Below are 15,951 nucleotides of genomic sequence, written 5' to 3'. Positions count from 1 at the left end.
TAGAACCAATGCAGATCTGGAAAATCCCAAACTTGATTGTTTTCACTGCTGGCATTGCTGCTATCAATGCTTCACTCTGTGAGCTTCTGAGCTGGTCACTGATGGCTGGCAAATTTTGGTGGTTCAGTCTGTTCAATGTCCGACTCTTGATTTCATCTCAGGTCATGATCTCACAGTTTGTGGGATCTAGCCCCACGATGGAATTCTCTCTCTCCCTCCCTTTCCTCTCTCTCTGCCTCTCTCTTGCATGTGCTCTTTCTCAAAATAAATAAGTAAACATTAAAAAAGATTGTAAAGAGTAACTTTAGAACAAACTATGTGAACTCTTTCGATAAACAAATGCCTTTGTTTTGTTCATAGATAAAAACTTGTCAGATGGAGAAAGAAAAACTCGAAAAGCAGTTAAAACAGGTACGTTGCTCCTCACTTAAAATCACCAATCTTCTTGTCATAGTTGAAATGGCAATTTTATGTTCCACCCCCATATGTATTTCCAATCACAGCAGCTCTTCATGGTTCCATTTAAAAGCATATTCAGGCTCTGCTGTAGATTGCCCAGAACACCCATGCTTTTCCTCTTCAACTAAAATGTCAGTGGCTACATAAGGCTTAGGTATGACCAACGTCTCTCAACCCTAATGCACATGAAAAACACATACTTTCCAGAACATGTTAGCTGTAGCACAAGCCTTAGTGTGTATTCATGCAAATGGAGATCTCTTCATAGACCCATGAACACCTGGGAAATATATTTCCTTGGAATCTTTTCCAGCTGCTTACAGAATTTACATTTTGAAAATTATATCAAATATTTGTGCCTTTTTTTGAGAAAATACAGTATCTTATAGGGCACTGAAGCATTCTGTCCCATTGCTTCTCTAGTAGCCTTCAAGAATGAATATTATTTCCTCTTAATTCTTAATTTCCTCTCTGGACTTTAGTTATGCTATAGGAGTCTCTGGCTACAATTTAAGAACACTTGTTTTATGGCTGACTCACTGGTTCTTCTTAAGCAAAGATCCCCTGTGAAGATAACTTGGAAACATAATGTTAACTCTATACTTTTCAAGTGTTTCCAAGTTCTTCAAAATGAAAAGCTAATTAGAGTTTCACCATAGGTGAAAATTGACCCACGAGACTTATCTATATCAGTCCAGAGTCTACATTGATATGTCTACTGTGTTGAGTTAAAATTATGCAACAGTTAGACTAAATCTTAAGACATAAGCCAAACCAGTGGCTGTATGAAGCAAGTGTCTGTGAAGTGTCAATGTGGCTCCCCAGCTTCACCTTCTCCCAGTGAACCAACAACATTGTCCTCCTCAGATGTATTTCCCAATCTGTAACTGCACCTTGAATTTCCACCTGCGGGATCCATGTGCACTGGCAGACCCTGGGGCTGCACAAGATCTACAGAAATACTCAGTAAGTAAGCTTGCATTTCAACCAATAAGTGCTTATATTATCTAATAAGTGCTAGTATTTTTTTTTTTTTTGGGAGAAGTTATAGGATTTTTTTTTTTTTGGTAGAAGTTATGCCTGTCTCTGTAATTTGAGCACGTGATATTCTCCACAGAAAGAGCCTCTTTTAATCTCAGCCTCTATTTTACAGTTACAGTGGTCAATTATGGAAGCCAACTTCACAATAAATTATATATAAAAAAAAAACACCAAAAAAACCCCATCGAAAAAACAGTGGTCAATTACACTATAATCATCTTTTGGGGACACTGGTTCCACAGAACACACATAGATATAAATGAATTAACTGAAAGGTATCAAATTAAGCTGTCATTCTTTGAATGAACATATAACATTTTATAGGGGTCATTTTAAATGAAATACCTGACTCTTCCAACAGGACATTTTTGTGTGTAAAGAAAAGCAAAGTGAAAATAGCAAGTCTGAGAGATGCCTTTTTCCATTGTAAACTTATATTGAACTACTGTGGATGTTGTTACATTTGTGCCACAGAGTTTTTGACATTTTCCAATTAAAAGGGTATTCTTAAAGGATCCAAGAAAAAGTGACCCACTTAAGTTGCTCTCTGTGGCTGTGTCTACCCAGGCAAAATGAAACGAACAGTGGAGCAATTATTTGTGAGTGGAATTGATTTGGACAGTCAGCCTGAATAAGTCAGAACCAAAGCACCCTTCCTTCCTTTCTCCATAGCGGTATTTTACCCACCATCCCCCATGGTCTGGATGCATCTCTAATTTGTGTTTTGGCTACATAGACAGAATCTTTATACAGGAAAAAAAGAGACTAATGCATTTCTCTGCATTTTGGAAATGTTCAGACGACTCTCGTCCTTCTTAGTTTTTTTAACTGTGTTTTTAATTATGCTAAGAATCTTGAGATTTTACCTGGCATTTTCCAGCAGAGCATGTATGGAGAGCATGATTCTTCTGGTTGCCATACTTTTGTACTTGAGTGTGACTCAAAGCCCTTTTCCCAAGGGAGGAGGTAATGACTCTTCGGGTAGTGTAGGATGTCAGAATTTAATGAGCATCCCTTATTTGACCCCCCGTGTGACACAGCACACTGCTGAGAAATTGTGTTGTTGCCCCAGGTCACTTCTGTGACCCAACCCCATTTCCTTTTTTCTTTACCTGCTTGCTTACTTTTCAGCCTTCACCAGAAACATTTCTGGGGATCCCCAAACACAGTTCTTATTCCCTGAATTTGCTTTCAGAATGTAGAAGTTAATTAATATTGTGGGAAACAGAAAGAGACAGAAATTTACTTTGGAATTAGCTCCTACAGGTTTTGTAGGAATTGTAGAAATATGCTTGTGAAAGGTTAGCTTATAAAGTCGAGTCAGGCAAGGTTATCTAGAAGTAAAAATGACTATTTTCTTCAAAATTCATTTATGGAAAGAAGGCAGAAACTCACCTACTCTAAAAGCTCATCAAACTTTCCCAATCAATTATAAAAGGTAAAGTGGTCCAGACCTTGCAAAATTATCACCAAAGGACTGTATTTGAAAAAAGATTCCAAGGCATGTATATAATGGCTTGTATTCAGTTATTCAGTATTCATTTAAACAGGATCTTGCTATAACAATAGAATTTAACTCCCAGGGTTCATTTAAAAAGAATATTTCATGTTTTATGCTTATTTCTAAGCCTGAATTAAAGCACAAGTGATAGTGTTTGTAAAATTACAGTATATTTGCCTTCTTTTGGCAACTCTCCTGGAATATAAAACTGAGGCTCACGTCACTTATCCTACGTGTTATTTGAGACATCTAAAAATAAACGAGGAGATAAAAAACAGAGGTGATCTCATTTCCTCTTTTAGCTTTTTCATGGACCAAAAGGAGCCAAGAGCCTAGGTGTCTGAGTGGGGGTAAAGTAGGGTCAGACTGTACTAAATGCAGCGTTTCTTAGTGTCTTGTCAGATAATTGAACTTTAAGGCTACTTTCAGTGGTCTGGCAGCCCTGTAAATGCTCCCTGTTGGCCCATTGTTAGAGAAATTTTCCCGGAGTTATTTTCAGGAGGTAATTGAATAATAGAACAAAAGGTCTGTCTTCTTTGTGTCTGAGGGGAGATAGGGGGCAGGGGTGAGCATTGGCAGCAGGAAGACAGACCATCCTCAGGGGCAAGTGAACCCGAGATTGCTCTGTTCCAAGTGGTTCAATACAGAGACTCTCATCTTAGAACTGAATCTTGAAATTCAGATCTATAGCTGATGATTTATTCAATGCAGTTTGTTTGACATGTTCCTTGATGTTCAATATCTAGATCTTCTTAACTGGTGAAACCTAGAAGAAAATCCCACAGGCAAAATCCAAATCTGACCTTTTCTCTCACTGCCTCTCTAGTCTAAACCATCTGAATGATTTAGAGAAGAGTTTCCATGGAGGAACACTACAAAGAAAGATCTGCCCTGCTTCACCATCCTGAGCCTCTATAAGCCATGTCCTCACTTAATGGCTTAGATTTGTTCCTTGTACCAGAAAACATTAAACTTGTAATTGTCTTCTTGGTCTTTCTTTTGCCTCCTGTGTGAGAGCTTTAAACATAGTATTTACTGATGGCAAACTGCTTTGTTTTATTTATGGGCTGTAGTAAGTTTTACAGAAGTGTTTATACTTCTGCAGATATCTAAAACACATCTGCTAAAGAAAGAAAGGAAGAAAGAAAGAAAGAAAGAAAGAAAGAAAGAAAGAAAGAAAGAAAGAAAGAAAGAAAGAAAGAAAGAAAGAAAACAAAACCATGCCACAGCCCCAAAGTACGATACATTCTGGCTAGCACAGTATGGATTTAGAGGGGGGTTGGGAGATGGTAATAGTGACGATGGAGGTAAGAAAGATGAGCAAGATTGGCAACAGGTTTGGATAAAAATTACTTTTGTGTTGCCTGCATAATAAAAGCCACATAGTATAATTATATTTTTAATGTACCACTATGTTTTGTTTGAAGTCCATATTGCTATAATAATGTTTTATTGTTCCACACAGCCAGACTATCAGTGGTATGCTCATGACCAGTTTCCGCCAGATGTGCAGCACAAGGCAAATGGTAAGACCACAGCTGTATTGAGCATTCTTTCATGTTTACATTTTAATGGGGTCTTTTTTGGGATGTTTACTCAACATACATTCATTCGTACTCAGGGAGGGCCTTCTCTAAAGTTGTGTTACATACACAACTGTAATTTGATGCACCTGGGGCTACATTGAACTCCTTCAGAAAAAGAAAATGTTCGAATGCAGATATGCATGAATCTCAGTTCTGGCTTCTGTTCCCATTCCAGTCTCAGAGTCAGTATTCCATCTGGGGTTAGAAAGGAAAACTTCAAGTAGAGCTATACTGTAACAACAACAGCAAAACTCTGTGATTCCACTACAAAGGGCAGATGCACATCCACTATTCCAGGTTGAGTTTGCTAGACAGATGTTTTAAATGTCACTGGCAGACAGACAGAGGAAGCCAAAGACTTAGAAATGTGTTCCCTAATGACTAAATGTCAGACTCCAAGTTTAGGCCAAGGTAGCCCACAACACCCACCTCTAAGTATGCTGGAAAAAACTAGAAAGGCACCTAGAAAGTACTTGCAACTAACTATTCTTTTATCTTCTTTTTCTTTGGTTTACCATTCTCCTCTTCTTTCCAGAATCTGCCATACTTTCTACTACTTATTTCTATGGTCTCAAGAGGCCATCTAGGAACGGGCTGTATAAACTGTGCTAAAACCATAATCTCATCTCTATTCTCATTACATATCAGCAAAAGTCAGCCATGCCTGCTACATGCTTAAAAATCTCCTATGACACACACCTATGACTCTATGTTGTTAATTTCCAGAGATTTTAATCTGTCTAGAAAAGCTAAAGATGAGCCATATTCCAATTTTGGGTCATACTTGAAACTTCAGTTCATTTAGTTCAGATATGAGATCACAGAATTCTAGTTTTTAGTACAAGGAACTCATTATGGAGTGGAAATAGAAAGCCAGGGATAATGTGTAGTTTTCCAGGTTGTACACTTCACAGGTCCAAGGAGTTCTTCATGGCAGTCTAAGCAAATGTAGCCCCTACAACAAAGAGTGTGCTTTACACACCCTGGGCAGCTGTACCTGGCAGCACTAGGAGTGACAAAGGCCATAGCTTACAGTAGCCTTAGAGAGAAAAAAGGTAAAAAGTGAGAGCTCTATAATAAAATGTGTAGGTATTTATCAGAAAACTGTGGGACTCTGTTTTTCTTTTCTTTCTACTATGAATGTAGCCATTGATTTTAATGAATTCTTTGGGTTCCAGCCATAACAGTGGGCTTTTATTAGAGTGGCATACTATTAACCATAATGATTGTTGCATAATGTCTGTGTTTTTGAAATCCATTGTTGTATAAAAGCTGAACTGCCACCCAATTATAATTTTCCACTTTGTATTATATTGGTACGGAATGAATATTAAAGATATTTTCTCTCTGAGTTGGAGTTTAATCACTAGAAAATACAATTATGCAGTAGAGAATTCACTAACATCATGAAGCCATTTATGTATCACTACTAGATTCTTCTTGGACCAATAGAAGTTAATAATTATATAAAATAGAAATGAATTGTTAGGACCTTCAGAAACTAAATAAAATTATGCAAACATAGAATATTATAGTCAGTATGTAAGACCCACAGATTTTTGTCTACTTGGGAAGAAATAATGAAGTTTGTGGTGTGTGATATGTTGTGTGACAGTCTACTGATGCAAAATTACAATAAAAAAGAAACCTCTATTATGTAGCAACCTGAGTGTTTTTAAAATGTTGTTTAAATCTTCACGACATGCTATAAAATAGGTTTTGTTATTATACCATTTTACAGATGAGGAAACTGAGGCTTGGAGAATTTTAGTAGCATGCCTAAATCACACAGTTCACAAAATTTAGCCCTGAGATGAGATTCCAAATATAGAGAACTTCAAAACCCATCTTTGAATCACATCCTGTAGTTCTCCTGAAAACCACCCTCTCACTATATTAAAATTTTCTAAAATGATTGATGTAAAATGAGAATGGGGGCTTTAACTTTGATAATTATGACTATAATCTAACCATCAATAGTCTTTTCTTCCTATGAACTTATAACGTATATTATTTGCGCTACTCATTTGATATTTTGAGTATCATAGGTAAGACACAGTACTATGCAAAATTAAGTACATGATAAATGTTATAAATGAGTTCATGCTTGGGCAGCCCTGGTAGAAACTGATGAGGTATGTTGCCATTTGAAACCTTTCCTTCTCCATCCCAACACAGCTCTGCAGCTCTGCTTGTCTGCAGCAGAGAAGAGGGCTGATCATGGCCACGGGACCCCATAGAAAGAGATTCCTTACTCAGAAATCTACCTGTTTTTGATTTCTGTTGCTCTCTCCTAACTTCCAAGCTGATGCTATTTCTTTTTTTTTTTTTAATTTTTAACGTTTATTTTATTTTTGAGACAGAGAGAGACAGAGTATGAGTGGGGAAGGGTCAGAGAGAGAGGGAGACACAGAATCTGAAACAGGCTCCAGGTTCTGAGCTGTCAGCACAGAGCCCGATGTGGGACTCGAACCCACAGACTGGGGGATCATGACCTGAGCCGAAGTTGGCTGCTTAACCAACTGAGCCACCCAGGCTCCCCAAGCTGATGCTATTTCAAAGTTCATGCCAGGTCATAAAAACTGGCAAAAGCTCTGAAATCACTCTCATCAAAAAAAATCTCATGTGTCATTATTTAATTTCGGTGGTGAGTCTTGTTATTTTTTGTTTCATTTAATTGGAAAGCTCCTTTCGATCTGTAGGTCAACCCAATTTCTTTTTTTAATCATATTTATTTATTTTGAGAGAGAGAGAGAGAGAGAAAGAGAGAGAGCACACAAGTAGGGGAGGGGCAGAGAGGGAGAGAGAGAAAATCCCAAGCAGGATCTGCACTGTCAGCTCAGAGCCCAATGCAGGGCTCAAACTCTACAAACCGTGAGATCATGACCTGAGCCAAAACCAAGAGCTGGATGCTAAACCGACTAAGCCACCAGGGTGACCCTGGGATTCCTTTTCTTAAATGTTTATTTATTTATAAACATTTATAGGTATGAGGGAGAGAGAGAGAGAGACAGACAGAGACAGAGACAGAAACAGAGAGAGAGAAAGAGAGAGAGAGACAGAGAGAGAGCATACACATTCAAGTTGGAGAGGGGGACAGAAAGAGAGGGAGAGAGAGAATCTCAAGCTGTCAGCACAGAGCCTGATGGTGATGTGAGCTGAAATCAAGAGTCAGACACTCAACCAACTGAGCCACCCATGTGCCCCCAATTGCTCAGAATTCTTAAAAGTAACTTTGTGGTATTGTTAAATATGAGTTTAGAAATCTTTTTATTATACAGATTTTTAAAATGATAGTACTCTGTCTTACTATATGGCTAATACGTTTATCTTTCACTATTCAGGAACATACTGCTAGTCAATATACCCTGTGCTTTGGGCTATAAATACCAAAATTCAAACAATGGAAGGAAAAATGGGTGGAAAAATTAGGTTCTGTTTCTGTTAAATTATAAACAGAGAGTATTTTTAAAACTCGTATAAATTCTATTCATATAATAACTATGTAAGTGTTTTACTTGTATTTAAATGAAAATGATCCTTTCAGAAATATGGACATTTGAATTAATATTAATTTGTATGTGTGCTTTGTTCATTGCCCTAGTTCTCAGTTTTTATTACTTTCCCTGACTCCTGATAAATTTAGTTTTCTGACTGCAATATATATAGCACATTATATTTTGATCCTTATAACTATTCCTCTTGTGATCATCTAACCTGAAATACTGACTCTGATGTCTATACGTGAAGCATTTGTAGAGCAGTAGCCTTGTGATTTTTAAAAGGTACAGTGGGTAATGAGTGATTAAATTGCTATGATACCACTAGATCCTCCTTTAACATTCCCAAAGCCTGAGGCAAGAATACACGGAGAGCTGCATACTTCATGTTGAATATTTAAATGTCATGAATCATGCATAGAAGTTACTATAGTCTATCCTCCTATTGATATATATACCTGGAATGTCAGAGTGAAATTTAAAATGCCCATATTCCAACCAGTTCTGTTCCAGGACACAGTGGCACAGGAAGACCTAAGCCGTGGCCCATCCCCTCCCCTACTCTTCCCACCTTTCCACTGGGAGGGGTCTTGAGTGTGAATTTGAGTACAGCCCAGTTGAATATCCCAACTTCATCCTTATATCCCTCATTATGCTACAAACAGCACCCCCTTGGCTTCAGGTCTGGGAAAGGGAACCACATGAGGTCTAGAAGCAGAAATAGGATCAATGGGTAGGAAATTTGGGAATCTGCATGTGGGTACTAGGAGCTTGTTCTCGAAGAAAGAAGACTCACATGGGGGACAGTGATTACTAGAGGAAGGCCACAGCAGGGTCCTCTAAAAGTGTAGACCTAATGAAGGACTCCCTGGCCAAGGATTAAGTCAATGGGTACTGAGTACTCTTGAACAGTCTTTGAATCAACTAATCTCCATCTTTGCTGTCAGTTTCTGTCTCTGATTATTTTATAAAGCTTTGGGGACACAATGAGAATTAACTCTTCTGAGGTGCCTGGGTGGCTCAGTTGGTTGAGCATTCGACTCTGATTTCAACTCAGGTCATGATTCTAGAGTCATGGGATTGACCCCTGCATTAGGCTCTGTGCTGAGCATAGGGCCTGCGCAAGATTCTCTCTCTTTCCCTCTGCCCCTCTCCTTAACTTGCACATGTGTACTCTCTCTCTTAAAAAAAAAAAATGCACACACACACAAAGAAAATTAACTCTTCTTTCAAAAACTGAAGACTTAAATAAAGGTTTTCAAGACATTTAAGACTTACTTGGTTTTCTCTCTGCATAGCACTAAATAATGGCATTTTTATATATTGAAGTACACAGATGTTAAGGGGTTACAATTTCTGTTTAAAAACGTGATTTTACAAAGAACATTTTAATTTCATCTGTTATCAGAATGGTATGCAAAATGACTTCCATGTTTCTAGAACAATTATGGCATAGTCGAGTTAGGATAACCTTGAAAACATGTTTTGTTTCTTCCTTTGTAAAATGGCAAAAGGCTATCTATGCTTTCTAACTATATTGCATGCCAGTCATTTCTGTACCTTCCAAATTTTTCATATGGTGCCGCGTTGAATTTCGTCTAATGAGCTAGAGCTTAATTTTTACATATTTGGAAAGACATGAAATGTAGGCATGTGAGATTGTGTCATCAGAAAACATAATTATTTCTTTACAACACAGAAGATCAAAGACCAACTATTATAATTGGCCTTTACTAATGTCTAATAATAACTCATTAACTGAACACTGACTGAATTTGTTTCCTAGGGCTACCATAACCAAGTATCAAAAACTAGGCGGCTTAAAAACAGCAGAAATATATACTTTCACACTCTGGAGGCTAGAAGTCTGAAGTCCAAGTGTTGGAGGGTCATTTCCCCCCCCCCCCACGAGATCCTCTAGGGCAGGCTCCTTTCTTGCCTTTTCCTGTTTCTAGTAGCCCCAGATGTTCCTTGGCTCATGATAGCATAACTCTAATCTCTGCCTCTCTCTTCACATGGCTGTCTTTCCTCTTATCTGTGTTTGTGTCCAAATTTTCATCTTCTTTTAAGGACTCCAGTCATGCTAGATTAGGCTAATCCAGTATAATCTCATATTAACCTGATTCTGTATGCAAAGTCCTATTTCCAAATATGGTCACATTCACAGGTACCGGGGGTTAAGACTTACATATATCTTTTGGGGGGGATACAATTCAACCCCGAACACTAATCCTGTGTCAGACACTATTTTAGGTGCTATATATATTTATAAATTATCTCATCAAAACCTTATAGCAACCATATGAAATGAGTACCACTGTTGTTCCTGTTTTATAAATGTGGAAACTGAGGAACAGAGACATACTGTCTCTTGTTCAAGTCCAAATAGCTGGTTATTGCCCACAACATAGACAAGCCTGAGCAGTCTAGCTCCAAAGCCCACACTGTAACCACTAAGCAATATGGACAACCCCAGATTATACATTAAAATATAATAATGTTGTGATTTTGATATATTTTATTTAAATAAATTCATTTTTTAATGTTTATTTATTTATTGAGAGATAGAGATAGAAATAGTGGACGTGCATGCACTGGCAAGCAGGGTAGAGGTAGAGAAAGACGGAGAGAGAAAATCCCAAGCAAGTTTGGTGCTGTCAGCAGGGAGCCCAAAATGGCACTCGAACTCATGAACCCATGAGATCAAGACTGGGGCGTAACAGACTGAGACACTCAGGCACCCCTACTTAAATAAATTCTAGTGACCCTGTCCTGAAAGCTAGAATCTTTCTCATTTTGTGTCTTTTTGTAGCTCTCTTTATATCCAATCATTACAGATAATTATACATTAGTAAGGTGGCTGGATTAGTTAAATTTTTTTTTAGTACCTGATGGCATGAGGAGATACTGGAACGAGTGTAAATAGTAAAAGTTTCTTAAGAGATGTAAGAAACAGAAGAAACTTAGAGACTATGCTTGTGTGGTTTTCAGTACAGATGAGTAAAATATTAATTTTTTTCTTTTATAAAATACATTACTTTTATAATTGTCTTACCAGGAGTTAATAGAGAGTAGTAAGCAAAATTTAGAGACAGTTTTATGCCTATTTCTGGAGTTTCAGAGAATTGCAGGATAAATTAAAGGTGTCCTCACCTTAGAATGCTATAAAAGTCAGCTTATTGGTAAACTAAGTGATTTTGTGAAGGGAATATTAAATAAAATATAAATGTATATTTATATGTACAGGAACATATGAAAATACAGGTGGTAAAATATACTCCTATGCAGACATTGGTTTGTAAGCATTCTATATAGGTATAGGTAGTTAACATTCTATATAGGTATAGGTAGGTAGGTAGATAGAGCCTAGATGAGAAAAATGCACACAATAAGGCTAGACTAGTCACAATTCGACTATGTAAATAAAACTGCAATATACCTCTTAAAAGGAAGATAAAATTCTGTAGGGAAGTGAGGTTTATATCCCCTGTTGCACTTCAACTGGGAAGAATATTTACTTCCCTAGGTTTCCTTACTGTTGATGCGTAAGCATCCACATTCTAAGAGGTGAGTGGGCATGATCCTTCTTTTTCTTGATTGATATCTTTCCCTTCTTCTGTCCCCTTCTCTCCCCAGATCCCTTAGTCCCCTTCAAACCTGAAGGGGCAGGGGAGTGTGGAGAAAAAGCTCCAGGCCTAACATTCCATCTACTTTCCTTCCTGAGTCCCGGAGGGGGGCAAGAGAAGAGGGTGGCATCCCCAGCCCTCAGCACTGAGGAAGAACAGGGCTCCTAGAGTCTGACCTCTGACCCTTACCCATCATCTCCCTTCCTCCCTGCTCCCAAGACTGATCCACTTCTGGGTGGGGCAGTGGGTTACAGCTCGGCTCACACGGAGAATGTAAGAGCTACAAACAAAATTTCTATTAAATTAAGTTTTGTGTATTGAGAGAGAGAGAGAGATTGAGCAAAGTCACCTCAATCCTTTTAACCCTACTGCTGCACTGGTGCACCCTCTCCTCTCAGGGGACTTCAGATTCAGCCGATCCTTGATACAGGGTCAGACATGGCCTCTGCCACCAAGATCTCTGGATTCTATTCAGATCATTTCAGCATCGTGCTACTTAACATGCACTCTTGTGAACATAAAAGCATAGAGTGTAACACATACCACTAATAGGTAATAAGCCACACATTAGTGAGTGGAATTCTTTACCAGCCAATAAGGCAAAGCGGACTGTGTCCAGCACTGTGAGAACTCATGATTCCCTTGTGACATTTCCCTTGCCCTGCAATCAGAATCGTGGAGCCAAGTCTGATGACAGAAGTCTCTTCCCTCATTCACTACATGGGTACACTCTGCCTTCCCTTCAAGGAACTAAAGACCTGTTTTTGCTTTCATTCAGATTTCCATTCTGCCATGGACTATCTCTTGGGTCACAACCTCTCTCCATCTAAAACAAGGATAATGGCCCTTGCCTCTGTACTTATTTCACAAGAGTGTGGTAAAAACTACAGAGGATTTTTCTTAATGTTTTAAGATATCATTAGTGAATTAAGTCTAAACCTTAGATTGTTTATACCTGTGAACTATGCCCCTGGGTCCAAATTTATGTTCTTAACATATTGGATACATTACAAAATGTAATGGCCGCCATGCTTAGAAGAATATTTTTTTAAATCTTTTTTTTTAAATGTTTTATTTATTTTTGAGAGAGAGACAGAGACAGCGTGAGCAGGGGAGGGTCAGAGAGAGAGGGAGATACAGAGTTTGAAGACAGGCTCCAGGCTCCTAGCTAGTTGTCAGCACAGAGCCAGATGCGGGGCTTGAACGCACAAACCGCGAGATCATGACCTGAGCCAAAGTCAGATGCTTAACTGACTGAGCCATCCTGGCGCTCCTAGAAGAATATTATTTAAACCTGGAAAGGAAACTGTTAGTGAGTCAGGTTAAGTGTTTGCTTATCTGAAATACCAAATGCAGGCCAGCAAGAATAAAACATTTAATGTGTTCTAAATTGTTATCATGAATAGCAAAACACCTTATTTCTTGAAATTTATATATATTTTTTCTGTCGCCATGAGTAGATCTTTGATTTTGTCTTCCCTATAGTGCTTCCCTATAGTCCTACTAAAATATACTATGTTTTTCATATTGGTCTTCATGGTCCATTAACACATCTTAAGAACTGTGATCTTTTCTATTGCTTTGACAATAACGTACCCGTTACCACACTTAAAGTAGTTTATGTGACAGCTGTCATTCTGTGGGCTAAGTACTGAACCCGATAGTATCATATATGACTTCCTTTCATAAGCAAATGCCTGAGCTACCAAAATGCCAGTAAGGATGAGAAGTAGTACAGACAATTCTTCTTCAGACATGAGTAGAACTAGGCCACAGCTGATTTTACAAAGTGGTAAGCATATGTCAATGCTTAAAATAATAACCCTCCATTTCCCACCTCTTGATTTCTCAGTGTAAACTGATGGGAGCTCATGAATAAAATATCTTTCTTTTTCTCTCTCTTTTTTACCAGCCTTAAACCAGAAGAGAAATGATTTTTTAATTTTTAATCTGAAACATTTTCCTGCTGTTTTTCTTAGGCTTCTCCTCAGAAAAGAAAGTCAATCAGTAGAAGCACACACAAGTGCCAGAGCATACGGGCAGAGGGAAAACTTGGCCAAGCTCCCTCATTTCTCTTTTTCCTGTGGCTTGTGTCTGCACAACTGCATATCATCTACTCCATTATTTGTGCCTGGTAGTGCTTCCCTTTGGCATGGATAGAGGAAAAGACTTGTGACAGCTAAGCTCCTGATCAAGTCTGAGAAGCCGGTGTCACACAACGGAACACAACTTCCTGTTTCCTCGGCATGAGATTGGGCAGATGGATTATGCACCGTTCTTTGAAACTCTCTTCAGCATATTGCTGTTGGATTTACAGAGGTGATTTCAAAATTTCAGCAACTCCACTTTTGATGCAGTGATGTCATATGTTGATTGAAGTGTATATTCCCTGGGGGAAAAGCTTCTGCAGTGGTAAATTTGTAACATTGCTCCCATTTTTTTTGTGGGGGCTTGGTTCTTTAGCCAGTTTGACTAGATATGTGTTCATCTTTGTTGGACTCAGTGAACCTGTCAATAGGACTGAAGAGGTGTATATACTTCCTGAAACTCAATGAATGGTTCAATAACACAGTAAACTTGAAACTGTTCTTTAAATAGATCATTCCTTTAAGATGACAGAAAATTGTGAGCCTACTTCATTTTTACGTGGAATAGATTATGAAAGATAAACTCTACTGTGATGATGATAGTGTTGGCTGTGTTCGTATACACTTCCGTAGTAGTTCAGAGATACATGGATTTGTAGTTAACTCTGTTTTTTCTTCCCATGGATTTGAGTAATTACTGATAAAAAACATTCTCAAGCCTATTAAAATGGAAAATGAATGTTTCCAAATTGTATGGCAATTAAGTTCTACAGTGGCATGACAGATGTCTAAAGACTAAGCAGATTTAAAAGTATTACGTTCATCTATTTAATAAGGTTTTTGCTACGACCAACTGGAGATCCTTTTTGTGAGATGTATAACAGGAGTGTGAGATCCACAGATATCTGTGATCCTAGCAGTACCTAAAGAAAACCAGGAGCGTCTGCTGAACCTGAAACCAAATAAAACAATACAACATACTGCTGAAATTATCTAGCTCCGACTTCCAGAAGTTATACTGCTTAATTCCAGCTCAGATGCTTTTCTTTTTTCAGTTTCTGAATATACTTGAAGCTTTGTGTAATGGGGAAGTGAAAGAGCCTTAGAAAGTTAACTACTTTCAGCCTGAGTCCAACTACCTAAAACACAATTCCTGAGAAAGAACTATCCTTCTCTTACATTAATTCTTTGTTTTTGTTTTCACTGCTCCTTATTAAAGGGACAAACCATTCTTGAGCAATACTTCAGCATAAGTGAATCAGAAAAACAATGGACTTTACAAGTCAGTGCCATCGAAGCACATTTTTTAAAATTTCCGTTTCCTCAGATTAGTGGGAAAGTCATTGCGTAACAACTGTGAGGGGTGGATTAAGTTTACCAGCTGAGATGTGCCTGTCAGAATAAGAACGGAACACACATACAAGAAGTACACTTTGATGGACTCATTCTAGGGCAATCCAACAGCAACAAAACAGGACTTAACCATCCCATTTTTGTTACTGAAGTCTTCCTATTATTAATTAGCAAGTTGGCAAACATTGGCGAGATGGTGCCAATGCTAATGTAATGGGAAAAACTCCAATTTAAGTGAGACCTAATTTAATTTGAATTCCCAGTGGGCAACTGCAAATGTGAGAAGAGGACCCCTTGCCCTGAGTACAACTGCCCTTCCAAGAAGACAGATTTCTAAGGCCGTGGCCATGGCCCGAGAGCCAGCCAGTCCCTCCTGTGTCCCTCTCCCCAAATCATTTGTTTGGGGACTTCTGTCTCAGCCCATTATAAAGGTCATTCTCAGCTGTGGCACTTGCTTCATTATCACAACACAATTTGTGGAAATTATGTGAGGAATAGCTGTGTGAGGAATAGCTGAGGGTAAGAAGTCCTACCACACAGTCTCTTTTATCTAAGAAATGTACCACTAGGGCCCATTTTAAGTTTTTGATGATCATGGAGAATTTGATCTTGAGGGTATCACATTCACTTTGTCCTGATTGTGACATGAAGTCAAAAGAAATCCTTCCTTAGGGTCGGTCTGGTTAGGTCTGAGAGTTAGGCCAGCCTCTGTTGCTACTAGTGTAGGTGTTTTGTTTTGTTTTTTTTTTTACCTCATTTTCTTTTTAATAAAAAGGACATTTCAGACTAACTTGCTAA

The 15,951-nt window shown here is 38.3% G+C and overlaps 1 protein-coding gene across 1 annotated transcript in view; it reads left to right on the top strand.

Annotated features, from left to right (window-relative positions):
- The window catches only part of TNIP3 (TNFAIP3 interacting protein 3), a 36,225-nt gene extending 21,454 nt beyond the window's left edge, over nt 1-14,771 (top strand). Inside the window, exons 8-11 of the mRNA XM_077752787.1 lie at nt 361-411; nt 1,327-1,425; nt 4,467-4,527; nt 13,693-14,771. Coding sequence (XP_077608913.1) covers nt 361-411; nt 1,327-1,425; nt 4,467-4,527; nt 13,693-13,724 — 243 coding nt within the window. The 3' untranslated portion in view covers nt 13,725-14,771. The remainder of the gene's footprint in view (nt 1-360; nt 412-1,326; nt 1,426-4,466; nt 4,528-13,692) is intronic.
- The last annotated feature ends 1,180 nt before the right edge of the window (nt 14,772-15,951 follow it).

This window comes from Crocuta crocuta, unplaced genomic scaffold (assembly GCF_008692635.1).
Source record: "Crocuta crocuta isolate KB4526 unplaced genomic scaffold, BGI_CrCroc_1.0 scaffold451, whole genome shotgun sequence".
NCBI classification, from domain to species: Eukaryota; Metazoa; Chordata; class Mammalia; order Carnivora; family Hyaenidae; genus Crocuta; species Crocuta crocuta.
This window is presented reverse-complemented; position numbering and strand designations above follow the sequence as displayed.